Source organism: Elgaria multicarinata, chromosome 3 (assembly GCF_023053635.1).
Source record: "Elgaria multicarinata webbii isolate HBS135686 ecotype San Diego chromosome 3, rElgMul1.1.pri, whole genome shotgun sequence".
In the NCBI taxonomy this organism is placed as follows: domain Eukaryota; kingdom Metazoa; phylum Chordata; class Lepidosauria; order Squamata; family Anguidae; genus Elgaria; species Elgaria multicarinata.
Genome location: NC_086173.1, coordinates 161,717,936 through 161,733,663, shown reverse-complemented (window position 1 = coordinate 161,733,663; position 15,728 = coordinate 161,717,936). Strand labels below are relative to the sequence as shown.

Genomic DNA, 15,728 nt, shown 5'->3' with positions numbered 1-15,728 from the left:
CCGACCCAAATAAAATAAAAAAAAATAAAATATGATTTCATGGAGGCAGACAGAGAAATGAGGGAAAGTATGCGATATAGCCTGCTCTGAAAAATTAACCTACCACTGCAGAGTTTCATCAGGCCAACTTAGCTATGACCCATTCAATGAAATATGGTCCCCTTTTCTCGATTACATCAATGGTACAGATGTGGCATCCAACTCTTGTTTAACAAATCTTCCTCTGACCTCAGTAAATTGAAAGAAACTAGCTCGGTTCAGCATCTACAGAAATCGTGTTTGTGTATTTATTAGAAATGCTGTCTGACTTGTATGTTTTTATATATATTTTAACTTTTTTTACCGCTTTGTTAAATAGAGTTTAATAAATAATAATAATAATAATAATAATAATAATAATAATAATAATAAAAAGGATAAATTCAGCCCCTCCCAATCCTGCCACAATTGGAAGTCTGGAGGAAGTGCAGGTAGGAGCACTTGAATGCAGTCAGAGGAGTGGAAAGTGAACGCTTCAATGGAGCCTCTTTCTTGCAACTTCCAATGTCTTCCAACCAATGGAAAGAGCCAAAAGGAGTGAGGAGGACATTATTTTCCCTATTTCCCTTTCCATGCGCAGACAGGGCATTGCCAGTCCATGACATCACGCATTCCAAGTTGGAAGTGCACTAAACGACCCTTGGATTCAATGCATTAAAGATGCAGCCCAACTGTTTTTCCCCAGAACGAAATCCCACCATGGTCCCTCTGCTTAAGGGGCTCAGGACTCTCTACAAAATGGCAGCTTAAATGTCCAACCAGGGACCATTCTTTTTTAAGTAGGCAAAGGAATCAAAGCTATGAAACAGAGAAAATACACACAGAACTTTATTAGTATTCAAACACATTAAAAGTAACAGAAGCCATCTTAAAGCAGCTGCAGTGACTGTTCCAGTTTTCCATTTCAGTAGCTTTAAAACATTTCACATCTTACTATCTTCTGTCACTGGATTCAGGATTCCCCACATATAACCTCTACAACGTGGCCAAATAGTCAGAAGAGCCCTCAATCCAACCTGAGCATTTCTTGGTACGGCTCCTGCCTTGGAAATGCCCTCTTGTCATTTCTCTGGCAGAGGGGGAAAGTTCTCTTAAAGGAATCTTTTCATAAAATGGTACAGTACAATTACGCTCTTAAACCATCCAGATAAAACATGCATGGAATAAAATCAGTGGACCACCACTCAATTACTAAAACCATCCCACTAAAACATTTAATGCAGCACGGAACAGGAGGCAGGGAATTCCACATATCACATCCACTAAAATGTGGATCCATTGATAATAGATAACATATGGGCATACAGGGAATCATACTAGGGATGGGAGAACTCGTCTGGGTCTGGATGCTCTTCAGGCCATGCAGGTGTTTGACCCGTGGGCTCACAAAAACACTGCAGCGACCAGTCCTGGTCCATGAGGGGAGTCCATTGGACCCCTGGATCCAGTCAGGTGCCTGAAGTGATGCCACTTTCAGAACAGTGAAGAGATTTCCCTGCTATCTCTGCTTTCAAATTCATGGAGGTTTGATATGTGATCTAAATAATCCCTATGGTGTGTGTCCACTTGTGTGGTCCTTCCCTGTCTGGACATTGAGATGTATCATAAGGTTGGCTTTACAAGTGAATGTTTTCCCACATTAGAAGCATATGTAAGGCATCCCCGTGTGCACATTCTTTGCTCTCCAGAACATTCAGAACTCTGAAATCATCTTTACACACTGAGCATTCATGTGACATATCCGGTTATAGTACTTTCCTAAAATGATAAAACACAGTTAATAAAAACCAGTTCATTAAAATGTATGATTAATATAGCCAATGAATCACTGAAGCTGAGGTAGGTTCTCCCATGTACCACAATGCCTCAAAAGGCCCTGCAAAAGCCACCCTTACACAGGGAGCCCAACAGAAAACCTACTTATATCATGAGGATCAAATGGGGGAAGATGGGGCTTCTTTAATGTGAAACGTGGGCAGAGACAGAATGTTTGACCACGATTCCAGGCTGTGATGGGGCTTCTGTTTCTACTGTCTGCAGACTCCATGCAGGCTCAATGCATCATCAAAACATGCCATATAATGAGGCAATTTGTGTGGTCACTCCAGTTTATGGACATCATTAAAAAGTATTGCAAGGTTTGCTAGGCAAGTGAACATTTCCTCACACACTGAACATTTCTAGGGAGTCTCCCGTGTATGAATTCTTTGATGTCTCACAAGCTGATACCTGTAACAGAATGTTTCACTGCACCCAGAACATTGATAGGGTTTCTCTCCTGTGTGAATTCTTTCATGTCTGGTAAGAGCTGAGTTACCCCTGAAGCATTTTCCACATGTTGAGCATTGAAACGGTTTCTCTCCTGTGTGACTTCTTTCATGCTTAATAAGAGATTCCTTCCGAGTAAAGCTCTTTCCACATTCTTGACATATATATGGTTTCTCCCCTGTGTGAATTCTTTTATGGTTGGAAAGTGCTGAGCTATCAGCGAAGCATTTTCCACATGTCAAGCATTGAAAGGGTTTTTCTCCTGTGTGGATTCTTGAATGCGTAATAAGGTATGGCTTCCGAGAAAAGCTCTTTCCACATTCTTCACATGTATATGGTTTTTCTCCTGTGTGAACTCTTTCATGTGTGGTAAGGACTGAGCTATGGATGAAGCTTTTGTCACACCATGAGCATGTAAAGGGTTCCCCCCTCTTATGGCACCTTTGATGTGCCATGAGATTTTGTTGTTTTTGGAAGCACTTCCCACATGCTGTACACATATATTGTTCCTCCCCTGAATGAATTTGTTGATGACGTCTTGCAAGTTGTGAACTTCATTTAAAGGTCATTTCGCACTCCAAAGATTTCTGACTTTTCCACTCTGTGTCGAGCATCGGACCTTTAACGGTTTGCTCAGTCAGCCCTATTCACTGACTTTGAGCTTTGACTGGGTTTCTCCACTCTGTGGATTCTCAAATGAGGATCAAGGTGCTTTTGGTGTCTCTTTCCTATTTGTTCTTCTTGCTCAAAGAAGAAGCCGCTCTGAGATTAAATGGGTTTGTCCTTCCATCTTTTGTAGAGTTTCCCTTCTTCCTTCTGGATCTATCCCGATTGTTCAAGACCTCTTTCTCCTCTTCGTCCCTCACGTCTCCTTGCGATGTGCTATGTTGTTCCCCTTCGTGGTCAGCATCCTGCACCGCATCTAATGGAAAAAAGGAGAGAAAACAATTAGAGTGGTGTAATTCTGGGTTCCAGTTCTGAATCCACAAACCAAAGTGCGCTGGTTCGGACCAAAGCAGTCTGGATCTGAATCGGATCAGGATCGGTATGAAGCAGGTGTAAATTGTGATTCTTATTATCCATATGATCATACCATGATTCTATTTCTATCCCTTCTTTGTTTCTCTATCAAGGAACTCAGAACATCTTCCACAGTCCTGCTCCTCTCCATTTTATTTTTTCCATCTTCACTGTTGTTTTGTTCACACATCTTCTCATATTCTAATAATGACTTGTATAGCAGGTCTATCCTTGCTTACAGACATCTCCTAAATCACAAACAGCTCCTCATCCAAAACAGATGACCCCAGAAGGGACATATCAACACAGAGTTGAGATCCTGTGACAAATCTAGAAGCCAATAATATCCCTAAATCCACTCTGGCAAAATGACTGCAGGACCAAACATCATCAGCTATATTCACCTGCTCATCATTTAACAGAATCTATTCTATCAAATGTCAGCAATGCCCTGCTACAAATGAAGACTTAGATGCAAACATTGCATCAGAATTGGCAACATTTAGCAACCATTGGGTGATGATTATACATTTTGCAGACAGTTTTCCACTGACCAGAAAGCCAAATTAGAGAGCCAGTGTGGTGTAGTGGCCGGAATGTTGGAATGAGAATCGCGAGATTTGGGTTCTAGTCCCCGCTCAGCCATGGAAGCTCACAGGTTGACTATGGGCCAGTCACACACTCTCTACCTAACCTACTGGGCATTGTTGTGCTTGTGACAATAAAGTGGAGAAGAGGAAGAAAATTATACATGCTGCCTTGGCTTCCTTGGAGGAAAACAGACAGAATTTAAATGTAACAAATAAATAAGAACTTAAACAAAATGATGTCAAAGTGAGATCCAAGCATGAAATTGCTAATCAGTAAGTTTGTTTTTAGTAGTGTGGCCTAAAGGGAGATAATGGTGTCCTGATTGTTCTCAAATGTAAAGCAACTGTCAGTATTCTCTTAATTCTGATATGCTCTACTTGAAATTGTCACAGACTGCCCTCTTGGATTTCATGTCCACTTAGCTGCCAAGCGCAGATAATTCATGCATCTGTTGCGGCATGTTCCTATAGCATGTCAGTAAGAAATTAACATACTCTAAACCCACTCCACCCCACCCCACCCATATAGAATCTAGAAGCCAGTTTAAATACTTAGCTTTGCAGATCTTTATTCCTTTCACTCTGAAAGATTTAACACACCAGCTCATTTTGAAACCTCAACATACACCTTTGATACACTTTCCTTTCTGTTTGGAGGACTCCAAGCAGCTGTTTCCACAAAGCATGACCTTAGACAGGGGCAGTGTCAAGGGGGGGCACAGTCTAGCACCAGCCAAGGGCCCACCAAGACCCACTGGCAAGAGCCTCCCTAGACCTGCTCCTCCTCTTCACCTGGGCAACCTCTTTGTTCACCTGCCTCTTGAGAAGGAGGAGCAGGAGATGCCACGGCCTTCTCACCGAGTGACGCCCTGCCTGCCAACCAAGCAAGTGGTTGTAATGAGGAGGAGCAGGAGGAAGAGCCGCTGGTAAAACAGGCAATAAGAACATAGACTCACAGACAGGTTCTTCTGTAAAGGTCCTCAAAAACCTGGAGGCATCACTGACTGCAGAACATCAAGAAAATAACCCTCATCCTCAGAAAATTGAATGCCGAGAGCAGCATGAACCCCTCACTGCTTGCTTGGCCTTCAGAAGCAGGATCTATCCCTTCCCCCCTCCTTTTAACTTGTCTTCTCACTCCAAGCTGAGCACCAGGCTCAGATAAATGGGTCCAGCTGTAGAACATTCCTATGGAGTTTGCAAGGGCTACTGGGAAATGGAGTTCAGTGCAAGGTAAAACCCACAGCTGGGTGGGGGGGGAAAGTGTGATCTAAAACTGCTGAATCTGAGGATAGTATTTCCAGTCTTTTTCATGTCTATTCATTGTGTTGCTCTGCTTTCATTGATATACTTGTAATAAGGATTTTTGAAGACAATGAGAACATTACTGTATATTTACTGTTTAATGCTGTATGTTTTTATCTGTACACCGCCCTGAGATCTTAATGATATAGGGTGGGATATAAATGTTTTAAATAAATAAACATTAATCAGGATCAGATTGTGGTCCATGTAGCACAAGGACTTTCTCCTGCTTCATTCCCAATCTCTGGAACGAACTCCCTTTGCACCAGGGTCCTATCACTATATCTGCATTCAGGAAGGAGATCTTGACACACACTGTAACATCGTTTTCAAATATCTTATGGCATTAAATATTTCTAATCATGTTGTTTGTTGTTGTTGTTACTTTATAAAAGTGGTCTCAACTTGCAACAAATAAAGAAGCAATAGGCTAGAACTCAACTTCCAACAGTGGCTAATCCTGTGCCTCTCCAAAGCATCACCAATGCCATCACCACCATTGGTTGCTCCCAGTTCCTTGTGCTTAGAGATATATGATCCCTGAACATGGAGGTTCTATTTGCAATCACACCTTGGGAACCCTTGTGGTGTAATGGTTAGAATAGTAGCTGAAAAGGAGAAGATCCAGTTTCAAGTGCGTACTTGAACATGAAGCTCACTGGGTGACCTTGGCCAAGTCACTGACTCTCAGCCTGACCCACCTCACAGGGTTGTTGTGAGGACAAACTGGAGGAGGGCGATCCTATATGCTTCTTTGGGCTCCTTGGAAAAAGATCTTATGGGAAGAAACTAGGGATAGAATTAGGGCTCAGTGTAGGTAGTCCAGCTTTCTGAAATTAACCTGGTTATCATGTCTACCTTTCAGCTCTTACAGTTTTGAAGAATGAGTATCTGTGTAGATTCTGTTCAGATGTAAAATCCTATCCCACTTAAAAATACTTGTCCACAAAACATGTCAATTTCTTTGTTTCAGCTTTTATAGTTTTCTGGTTTAGATACCTATGTCTAATAGCCAGTCCACCCACCCACTATCTAAAAGTGATTTCAGGAGTCCCAGTGTCCCGACCCCCCAATATAAAATAAAATATGTTTTCATGGAGGCAGACAGGGAAATGAAGATTTCAGGATAAATTCAGCCCCTCTCCATCCTGCCCCAATTGGATGTCTGGAGGAACTGCAGGCAGGTGCAATTGGATGCAGTCAGAGAAGTGGAAAGTGAACACTTCAATGGAGCCTCTTTCTTGCGACTTCCAATGTCTTAGAACCAATGGAAAGAACCAACAGGAGTGAGGAGGACATTATTTCCCCTATTTCCCCTTCCATGCGCAGACAGGGCATTGCCAGTCCATGACATCATGCAGTCCAATTTGGAAAGGTTCTAAATGACCCTTGGCTTCAACGCATTAAAGATGCAGCCCAACCGTTCTTTCCCCAGAACGAAGTCCTACCATGGTACCTCTGCTTAAGGGGCTCAGAACTCTGTACAAAATGACAGCCTCAACATCCAACTGGGGACCACTCTTTTTTAAGGAGGCAAAATGGAATCAAACCTATGAAATCACACACAGAACTTTATTAGTATTCAAACACATTAAAAGTAACAGAAGGCATCTTAAGAGCAGCTGCAGTGACTGTACCAGTTCTCCATTTCAATAGCTTTAAAACATTTCACATCTTAATATCTTCTGTCAGTGGATTCAGGATTTCCCACATTGACCTTCTGAACCTCTATAACATGGTCAAATAGTCAGAAGAGTCCTCAATCCAACCCGAGCATTTATTGGTAGGGCTCCTGCCTTGGAAATGCCCATTTGTCATTTCTCTGGCAGAGGGGGAAAGTTCTCTTAAAGGAATTTTGACATAAAATGGTACAGTACAATTACACTCTTAAAACCATCCAGATAAAACATGCATGGAAAAACATCAGTGGACCACATAGACAGCATTGCACCACTAAATTACTAAAACCATCCCACTAAAACATTTAATGCAGCCATAGAACATGAGGCAGGGAATTCCACATATCATATCCACTAAAATGTGGATCCTTTGATAAGACATAATATATGGGCAGACATGGAATCGTACTAGGGATGGGAGAACTCATGTGGGTGCTCGTCAGGCCGTTCAGGTGTTTGACCTGTGGGCTCACAAACACATTGCGGCCGCCCGTCCGGGTGCATGAGGGGAGTCCATTGGACCCCCGGATCCAGTCAGGTGCCTGAAGCATCGATCCTTGCCACATTCCGAACAGTGAAGGGATTTCCCTGCTATCTCTACTCTACATGGAGGCTTGATTTGTGATCCAAATAATCCCTATGGTGTTTGTACACTTGTTTGGTCCTTCCCTGTATGGACAATGAGATGTATCATAAAGTTGGCTTTACAAGTGAATGTTTTCCCACATGATAAGCATATGTCAGGAATCCCCCGTGTGCACATTCTTTGCTCTCCAGTAAATTCAGAACTCTGAAAGCATCTCCATCCATTGGCGGTCATGACTTATCTGGTAATGGTCCTTTCCTAAAATGATAAAATACAGTTCAGCAATAAAAACATCTCATAAAAACGTAGAATACAGCTAAGGAAACACAGAAGCTGAGGTCGGGTGTCCCATGTATCACAACCCCTCAAAAGGCCATGCAAAAGCTCCCGTTACGCATTGATCCCAACTGAAAGTCTAATTATAATGAGAGGATCCATTGGGAGCAGATGTGACTCCTTTAATCTGAAGCACTGGGCAGAGACTGAACAATTGAGAGTGATTCCAGGCTGTGATGGGGCTTCTGTTTCTACTGTCTGCAGTATCATGTCCATGAAGGCTCAACTCATCATCATAATGTTTCCATACAATGAGGAGATTTGTATGGTCACTGCAGTTTATGGACATCATTGAAAAGTATTGCAAGATTTGCTAGGAAAGTGAACATTTCCTCACACACTGAACATTTCTAGGGAGTCTCCCGCGTATGAGTTCTTTGATGTCTCACAAGCTGTTTTTTGCAACGGAATGTTTCACTGCACACAGAACATTGATAAGGTTTCTCTCCTGTGTGAATTCTTCCATGTGTAGTAAGGGATTCCTTCCGAGAAAAGCTCTTTCCACATTCTTGACATGTATATGGTTTCTCTCCTGTGTGAATTCTTTCATGCTTAATAAGGGATGGCTTCTGAGAAAAGCTCTTTCCACATTCTTGACATGTATATGGTTTCTCTCCTGTGTGAATTCTTTCATGCTTAATAAGGGATGGCTTCCGAGAAAAGCTCTTTCCACATTCTTGACATGTATATGGTTTCTCTCCTGTGTGAATTCTTTCATGCTTAATAAGGGATGGCTTCTGAGAAAAGCTCTTTCCACATTCTTGACATGTATAGGGTTTCTCTCCTGTATGAATTCTTCCATGGCCAGTAAGGGACGTGCTATGAGCATAACACTTTCCACGTTCCTTGCATTTATAGGGTTTCTTCCCTGAATGGCACCTTTGATGTTGGATGAGGTTTGAACTTTGGTTGAATTGCTTTCCACATTCGTTACACTTATAGGGTTTCTCTCCTGTGTGAATTCTTTCATGTCTGGTAAGAACGGAGCTAACACTGAAGCATTTTCCACATGTTGAGCATTGAAAGGGTTTCTCTCCTGCGTGAATTCTTTCATGTGTAGTAAGGGATTCCTTCCGAGAAAAGCTCTTTCCACATTCTTGACATGTATATGGTTTCTCTCCTGTGTGAATTCTTTCATGCTTAATAAGGGATAGCTTCTGAGAAAAGCTCTTTCCACATTCGTGACATTTATGTGGTTTTTCTCCTGTGTGAATTATTTTATGGCTGAAAAGTACTGATCTGTCAGCGAAGCATTTTCCACATGTCAAGCATTGAAAGGGTTTCTCTCCTGTGTGGATTCTTTCATGCGTATTAAGGGATTCCTTCCGAGAAAAGCTATTTCCACATTCTTGACATGTATATGGTTTCTCTCCTGTGTGAATTCTTTCATGCCTAATAAGGGATGGCTTCTGAGAAAAGCTCTTTCCACATTCTTGACATTTATGTGGTTTCTCCCCTTTGTGAATTCTTTCATGTCTGGAAAGTGCTGAGCTATAAGTGAAGTATTGTCCACAAGGCAAGCATTGAAAGGGTTTTTCTCCTGTGTGGATTCTTGAATGCATAAGAAGGGATGGCTTCTGAGAAAAGCTCTTTCCACATTCTTCACACGTATATGGTTTTTCTCCTGTGTGAACTCTTTCATGTGTGGTAAGGACTGACCTACGGCTGAAGCTTTTGTCACACCATGAGCATGTAAAGGGTTCCCCCCTCTTATGGCACCTTTGATGTGGCATGAGATTTTGTTGTTTTTGGAAGCACTTCCCACACGCTGTACACATATATTGTTCCTCCCCAGAATGATTTTGTTGATGACGTCTTGTAAGTTGTGAACTTCATTTAAAGGTCATTTCGCACTCCAAAGATTTGTGACTTTCCACTCTGTGTCGCGCATCGGCCCTTTAACCGTTGGTTTGCTCAGACAACCGCTTTTCACTGACTTTGGGCTTTGACTGGGTTTCTCCACTGTGTGGATTCTCAAATGAGGATCAAGGTGCTTTTGGTGTCTCTTTCCTGTTTGTTCTTCTTGCTCAAGGCAGGACCTGCTCTGAGATTAAATGGGTTTGTCCTTCCTTTCTTATGTAGAGTTTCCCTTCTTTCTTCTGGATCTATCCCGATTGCTCAAGACCTCTTTCACCTCTTCATCCCTCACTTCTCCTTGCGATGTGCTACGTTGTTCTCCTTCATCGTAAGCCTCCTGCACCACATCTAATGGAAACAAAGGAGAGAAAACAATTAGAGCTGTGTACTGCTGGGTTCCAGTTCTGAGTCCCAGAACCAAAGCGGGCTGGTTCAGACCAAAGCAGTCTGCATCTGAATCGGATCCAGATCGGTCTGAAGCAGGTGTAAACTGTAATTCTTATTATCAGTATGATCATACCATGATTCTACTTCAATCCCTCCTTTGTTTCTCTTTCAAGGAACTCAGAACATCCTCCACAGTCCTGCTCCTCTCCATTTTATTATTTCCACCTTCACTGTTGTTTTGTTAATACATCTTCTCAAATTCAAATAGTAACTTGGATAGTAGGTCTGTCCTTGCTTAGAGACACCTCCTAAATCACAAACAGCTCTTCACCCAAATGAGACAGCCACAGAAGTGACACAGCAATATGGAGACGAGGTCCTGTGACAAACCTAGAAGCCAACATTATCCCTAAATCCACTCTGACAAAATGACTGCAGGTCCAAACATCACCAGCCATATTCACCTGCTCATCTTCTAACAGAATCTATTCAATCAAATGCCAGCAATGCCCTCCTACAAATGAAGACATAGACATAAACATTGCATCAGAATTGGCAACATTTAGAAACTAGTGGGAGATCATTCTACATTTTGCAGACAGTTTTCCACTGACCAGAAATATAACAAATGAATAAATACTTAAACAAAATGATGTCAATCAGAAACCCAAGCATGAAATTGCTAATCAGTAAGTATGATTTTAATAGTGTGGCCTAAAGGGAGATAATGGTGTCCTGATTGTTCTCAAATGTTAAACAACTGTCAGTTTTCTCTTAATTCTGATATGCTCTACTTGAAATGGTCACAGAACATCCTTTTGGGTTTCAGGTCCACTTAGCTGCCAAGTGCTGATAATTCATGCATCTGTTGCAGCATGTTCATATAGCATGTCAGTAAGAAATTAACATACTCTAAACAAACTCCACCCACCAACCCCACCCCACCCATATAGAATCTAGCAGCCAGTTTCAATATTTACCTTTGCACAGCTTTCTCCTTTCACTCAGATTTAACACACCAGTTCATTTCGAAACCTCAACATACACCTTCGATACACTTTCCTTTCTGTTTGGAGGACCCCAAGCAGCTGTTTCCACAAAGCATGACCTTAGACAGGGGCAATGTAAGGGGGGCACAGTCCAGCACCAGCCAAGGGCCCACCAAGACCCACTGGCAAGAGCCTCCCTAGACCTGCTCCTCCTCTTCACCTTGGCAACCTCTTTGTTCACCTGCTTCTTGAGAAGGAGGAGCAGGAGATGCCATGGCCTTCTCACCGAGTGACGCCCTGCCTGCCAACCAAGCAAGTGGTTGTAATGAGGAGGAGCAGGAGGAAGAGCTGCTGGTAAAACAGCCAATAAGAACACAGACTCACAGAGGGGTTCTTCTGTAAAGCTCCTCAAAAACCTGGAGGCATCACTGACCTTAGAACATCAAGAAAATAACCCTCATCCTCAGAAAATTGAATGCCGAGAGCAGCATGAACCCCTCACTGCTTGCTTGGCCTTCAGAAGCAGGATCTATCCCTTCCCCCCTCCTTTTAACTTGCCTTCTCACTCCAAGCTGAGCACCAGGCTCAGATAAATAGGTCCAGCTGTAGAACATTCCTATGGAGTTTGCAAGGGCTACTGGGAAATGGAGTTCAGTGCAAGGTAAAACCCACAGCTGGGGGGGCGGGAAGTGTGATCTAAAACTGCTGAATCTGAGGATAGTATTTCCAGTCTTTTTCATGTCTATTCATTGTGTTGCTCTGCTTTCATTGATATACTTGTAATAAGGATTTTTGAAGACAATGAGAACATTACTGTATATTTACTGTTTAATGCTGTATGTTTTTATCTGTACACCGCCCTGAGATCTTAATGATATAGGGTGGGATATAAATGTTTTAAATAAATAAACATTAATCGGGATCAGATTGTGGTCCATGTAGCACAAGGACTTTCTCCTGCTTCATTCCCAATCTCTGGAACGAACTCTCTTTCCACTGATCCCACCACTCTCTCTGCATTCAGGAAGGAGGTCTCGACACACACTCTTGTAACATCCTTTTCCAATACCTCATGGCATTAAATGTGCCTATTTCAAGTTGATGTTGTTACTTTATAAAGGTGGAATGGAAAGGCAATAAATAAAGACACAAAGCAATAGGCCAGCACCCCACTTCCCACCGAGGCTAATCCAGTGCCTCTCCAAAACACCACCAATGCCATCACCACCGTTGGTTGCTCCCAGTTCCTTGTGCTTAGAGATATATGATCCCTGAACATGGAAGTTCTATTTGCAGTCACACTTCAGGACCCATTGTGGTGTAATGGTTAGAGTAATAGCTGAAAAGGAAAAGTTCCAGGTTCAAGTACTTAGTTGATCATTCAGTTCACTGGGTGACCTTGGCCAAGTTACTGACTCTCAGCCAGATCCACCTCACAGGGTTGTTGTGAGGACAAACTGGAGGAGGGCTTCGTTATATATGCTTCTTTAGGCTCCTTGGAAAAAAGATCTTACTGGGAAGAAACTAGGGATAGAATTAGGGCTCAGTGTAGGTAGTCCAGGTGTCTGAAATTACCTGGTTATTATGTCTGCCTTTCAGCTCTTACAGTTTTGAAGAATGAGTATCTGTGTAGATTCAGTTCAGATGTAAAATCCTTTCGCTATTAAAAATACTTGTCCACGAAACATTTCAATTTCTTTGTTTCAACTTTTAAAGTTCCTTTCTTGTTTAGATACCTATGTCTAATAGCAGCCCTCCCACCCCCACTATCTAAAAGTGATCGCAGGAGTCCCAGACTTTCCACCCCTAAAAATAAAATAAAATATGTTTTCTTGGAGGCAGCCAGGAAAATAAAGATTGCAGGACAAACGCAGACCCTCTCCATCCTGCCCCAATTAGATGCCCGGAGGAACTGCAGGCAGGAGCAAGCGGATGCAGTATGAGGAGTGGAAAGGGAACAATTCAATAGAGCCTCTTTCTTGCAACTTCCAATGTCTTCCAACCAATGGAAAGGACCAAAAGAAGTACAGGGACATTATTTTGCCTGTTTCCCCTTCCCTGCGCAGACAGGGCATTGCCAGTCCAAGATATCATTCCTTCCAAGTCTGAAAGGTGCGAAATGACACTTGACTTCAATGCATTGAAGTTGCACTCCAACTGATTATTACCCGGAATGAAATCCCACCATGTTCCCTGCCATTAAGGGGCTTGGAACTCTGTACAAAATGGCAGCCTAAACATCCAACCCGGGAATCTTCTTGTTTAAGGAGGCAAAATGGAATCAAGATTATGAAACAGAGAAAACACACACACAACTTTATAAGTATTCAAACACATTAATAGTAACAGAAGCCATCTTAAAAGCAGCTGCAGTGACTGTACCAGTTTTCCATTTCAATAGCTTTAAAACATTTCACATCTTAATATCTTCTGTTGGTGGATTCAGGATTCCCCACATTGACCTCTTGAACCTTTAAAATGTGGCCAAATAGTCAGAAGAGCCCTCAATCCAACCTGAGCATGTCTTGGTACGGCTCCTGCCTTGGAAATGCCCTCCTGTCATTTCTCTGGCAGAGGGGGAAAGTTCTCTTAAAGGAAATTTTTCATAAAATGGTACTGTACAATTACGCTCTTAAAACCGTCCAGATAAAACAGGCATGGAATAACATCAGTGGACCACATAGACAGCATTGCACCACTCAATTACTAAAACCATCCCACTAAAACATTTAATGCAGCCACAGAACGTGAGGCAGGGAATTCCACATATAGCATCCACTAAAATGTGGATCCTTTGATTAGAGAAAATGTATGGGCATACAGGATCATACTAGGGATGTGAGAATTTGTTTGGGTCTGGATGCTCGTCAGGCCATGCAGGTGTTTGAACTGTGGGCTCACAAAAACACTGCTGCCACCAGTCCGGGTCCATGAGGGGAGTCCATTGGACCCCCAGATCCAGTCAGGTGCTTGAAGTGATGTCACATTCCGAACAGTGAAGAGATTTCCCTGCTATCTCTACTTTCAAATTCATGGAGGTTTGATATGTGATCTAAATAATCCCTATGGTGTGTGTCCACTTGTGTGGTCCTTCCCTGTCTGGACACTGAGAAGTATCATAAGGTTGGCTTTACAAGTGAATGTTGTCCCACATTAGAAGCATATGTAAGGCATCCCCCGTGTGCACATTCTTGGCTCTCTAGTAAATTCAGAACTCTTAAATCATCTTTACACACTGAGCATTCATGTGACATATCCAGTTATAGTACTTTCCTGGAATGATAAAACACAGTTAATAAAAATGGTTCATTAAAATGTATGATTAATACAGTCAACGAATCACTGAAGCTGAGGTAGGTTCTCCCATGTATCACAACCCCTCAAAAGGCCCTGCAAAAGCCACCCTTACAAAGGGAGCCCAACAGAAAACCTGCTTATATTATGAGGATCAAATTGGAGAAGATGGGGCGCCTTTAATGTGAAGCGTGGGCAGAGATTGAATGTTTGACCACGATTCCAGGCTGTGATGGCGCTTCTATTTCTACTGTCTGCAGACTCCATGCAGGCTCAATGCATCATCAAAATATGCCATACAATGAGACAATTTGTATGGTCACTGCAGTTTATGGACATCATTCTAAAGTATTGCAAGGTTTGCTAGGCAAGTGAACATTTCCTCACATACTGAACATTTCTAAGGAGTCTCCCGTGTATGAGTTCTTTGATGTCTCACAAGCTGATAACTGTAACGGAATGTTTCACTGCACCCAGAACATTGATAGGGTTTCTCTCCTGTGTGAATTCTTTCATGTCTGGTAAGAGCTGTATTACCCCTGAAGCATTTTCCACATGTTGAGCATTGAAACGGTTTCTCTCCTGAGTGAATTCTTTCATGATTAATAAGGGATGGCTTCTGAGAAAAGCTCTTTCCACATTCTTGACATGTATAGGGTTTCTCTCCTGTGTGAATTCTTTCATGCGTAGTAAGGGATTCCATCCGAGAAAAGCTCTTTCCACATTCTTGACATGTATAGGGTTTCTCTCCTGTGTGAATTCTTTCATGATTAATAAGTGATGTTTTCTGAGAAAAGCTCTTTCCACATTCTTGACATGTATAGGGTTTCTCTCCTGTGTGAATTCGTCGGTGTGTAATAAGAGATGAGCTTTCGGTGAAGCCCTTTCCACATTCTACACATTTATAGAGTTTCTCCCATGTGTGAATTCTGCTATGGTTGGAAAAGTTTGAACTCGTATTGAAACATTTTCCACAGGTCAAGCATTGAAAGGGTTTTTCTCCTGTGTGGATTCTTGAATGTGTAGTAAGGTTTGACTTCTGAGAAAAACGCTTTCCACATTCTTCACATGTATATGGTTTTTCTCCTGTGTGAACTCTTTCATGTGCTGTAAGGACTGAGCTATGCCTGAAGCTTTTGTCACACCATGAGCATATTAAGGGTTCCCCCCTTGTATGGCACCTTTGGTGTGCCATGAGACTTTGTTGTTTTTGGAAGCACTTCCCACATCATGTACACGTATGTTGTTCCTCCCCAGAATGAATTTGTTTATGATGTCTTGTAAGTTGTGAACTTCATTTAAAGGTTATTTCGCACTCCAAAGATTTGTGACTTTTCCCCTCTGTGTCAAGCATCGGCCCTTTAACAGTTGGTTTGCT

At 42.3% G+C, this 15,728-nt stretch overlaps 2 protein-coding genes across 2 annotated transcripts; both read right to left on the bottom strand.

The window, feature by feature from the left end:
• Positions 1-8,173: 8,173 nt before the first annotated feature.
• On the bottom strand, positions 8,174-9,556 carry LOC134395702 (zinc finger protein 271-like). The gene is made up of 2 exons (XM_063121865.1): positions 8,703-9,556; positions 8,174-8,618 (listed from the first exon to the last, which is right to left on the bottom strand). Exons 1-2 carry the CDS (start codon positions 9,554-9,556, stop codon positions 8,174-8,176), a joined length of 1,299 nt encoding a protein of 432 aa, XP_062977935.1.
• Positions 9,557-14,693: 5,137 nt separating this feature from the next.
• On the bottom strand, positions 14,694-15,545 carry LOC134395701 (gastrula zinc finger protein XlCGF7.1-like). Its single transcript, XM_063121864.1, is given in 1 exon segment — positions 14,694-15,545. A coding segment is annotated over 1 exon segment (852 nt).
• Positions 15,546-15,728: the final 183 nt, after the last annotated feature.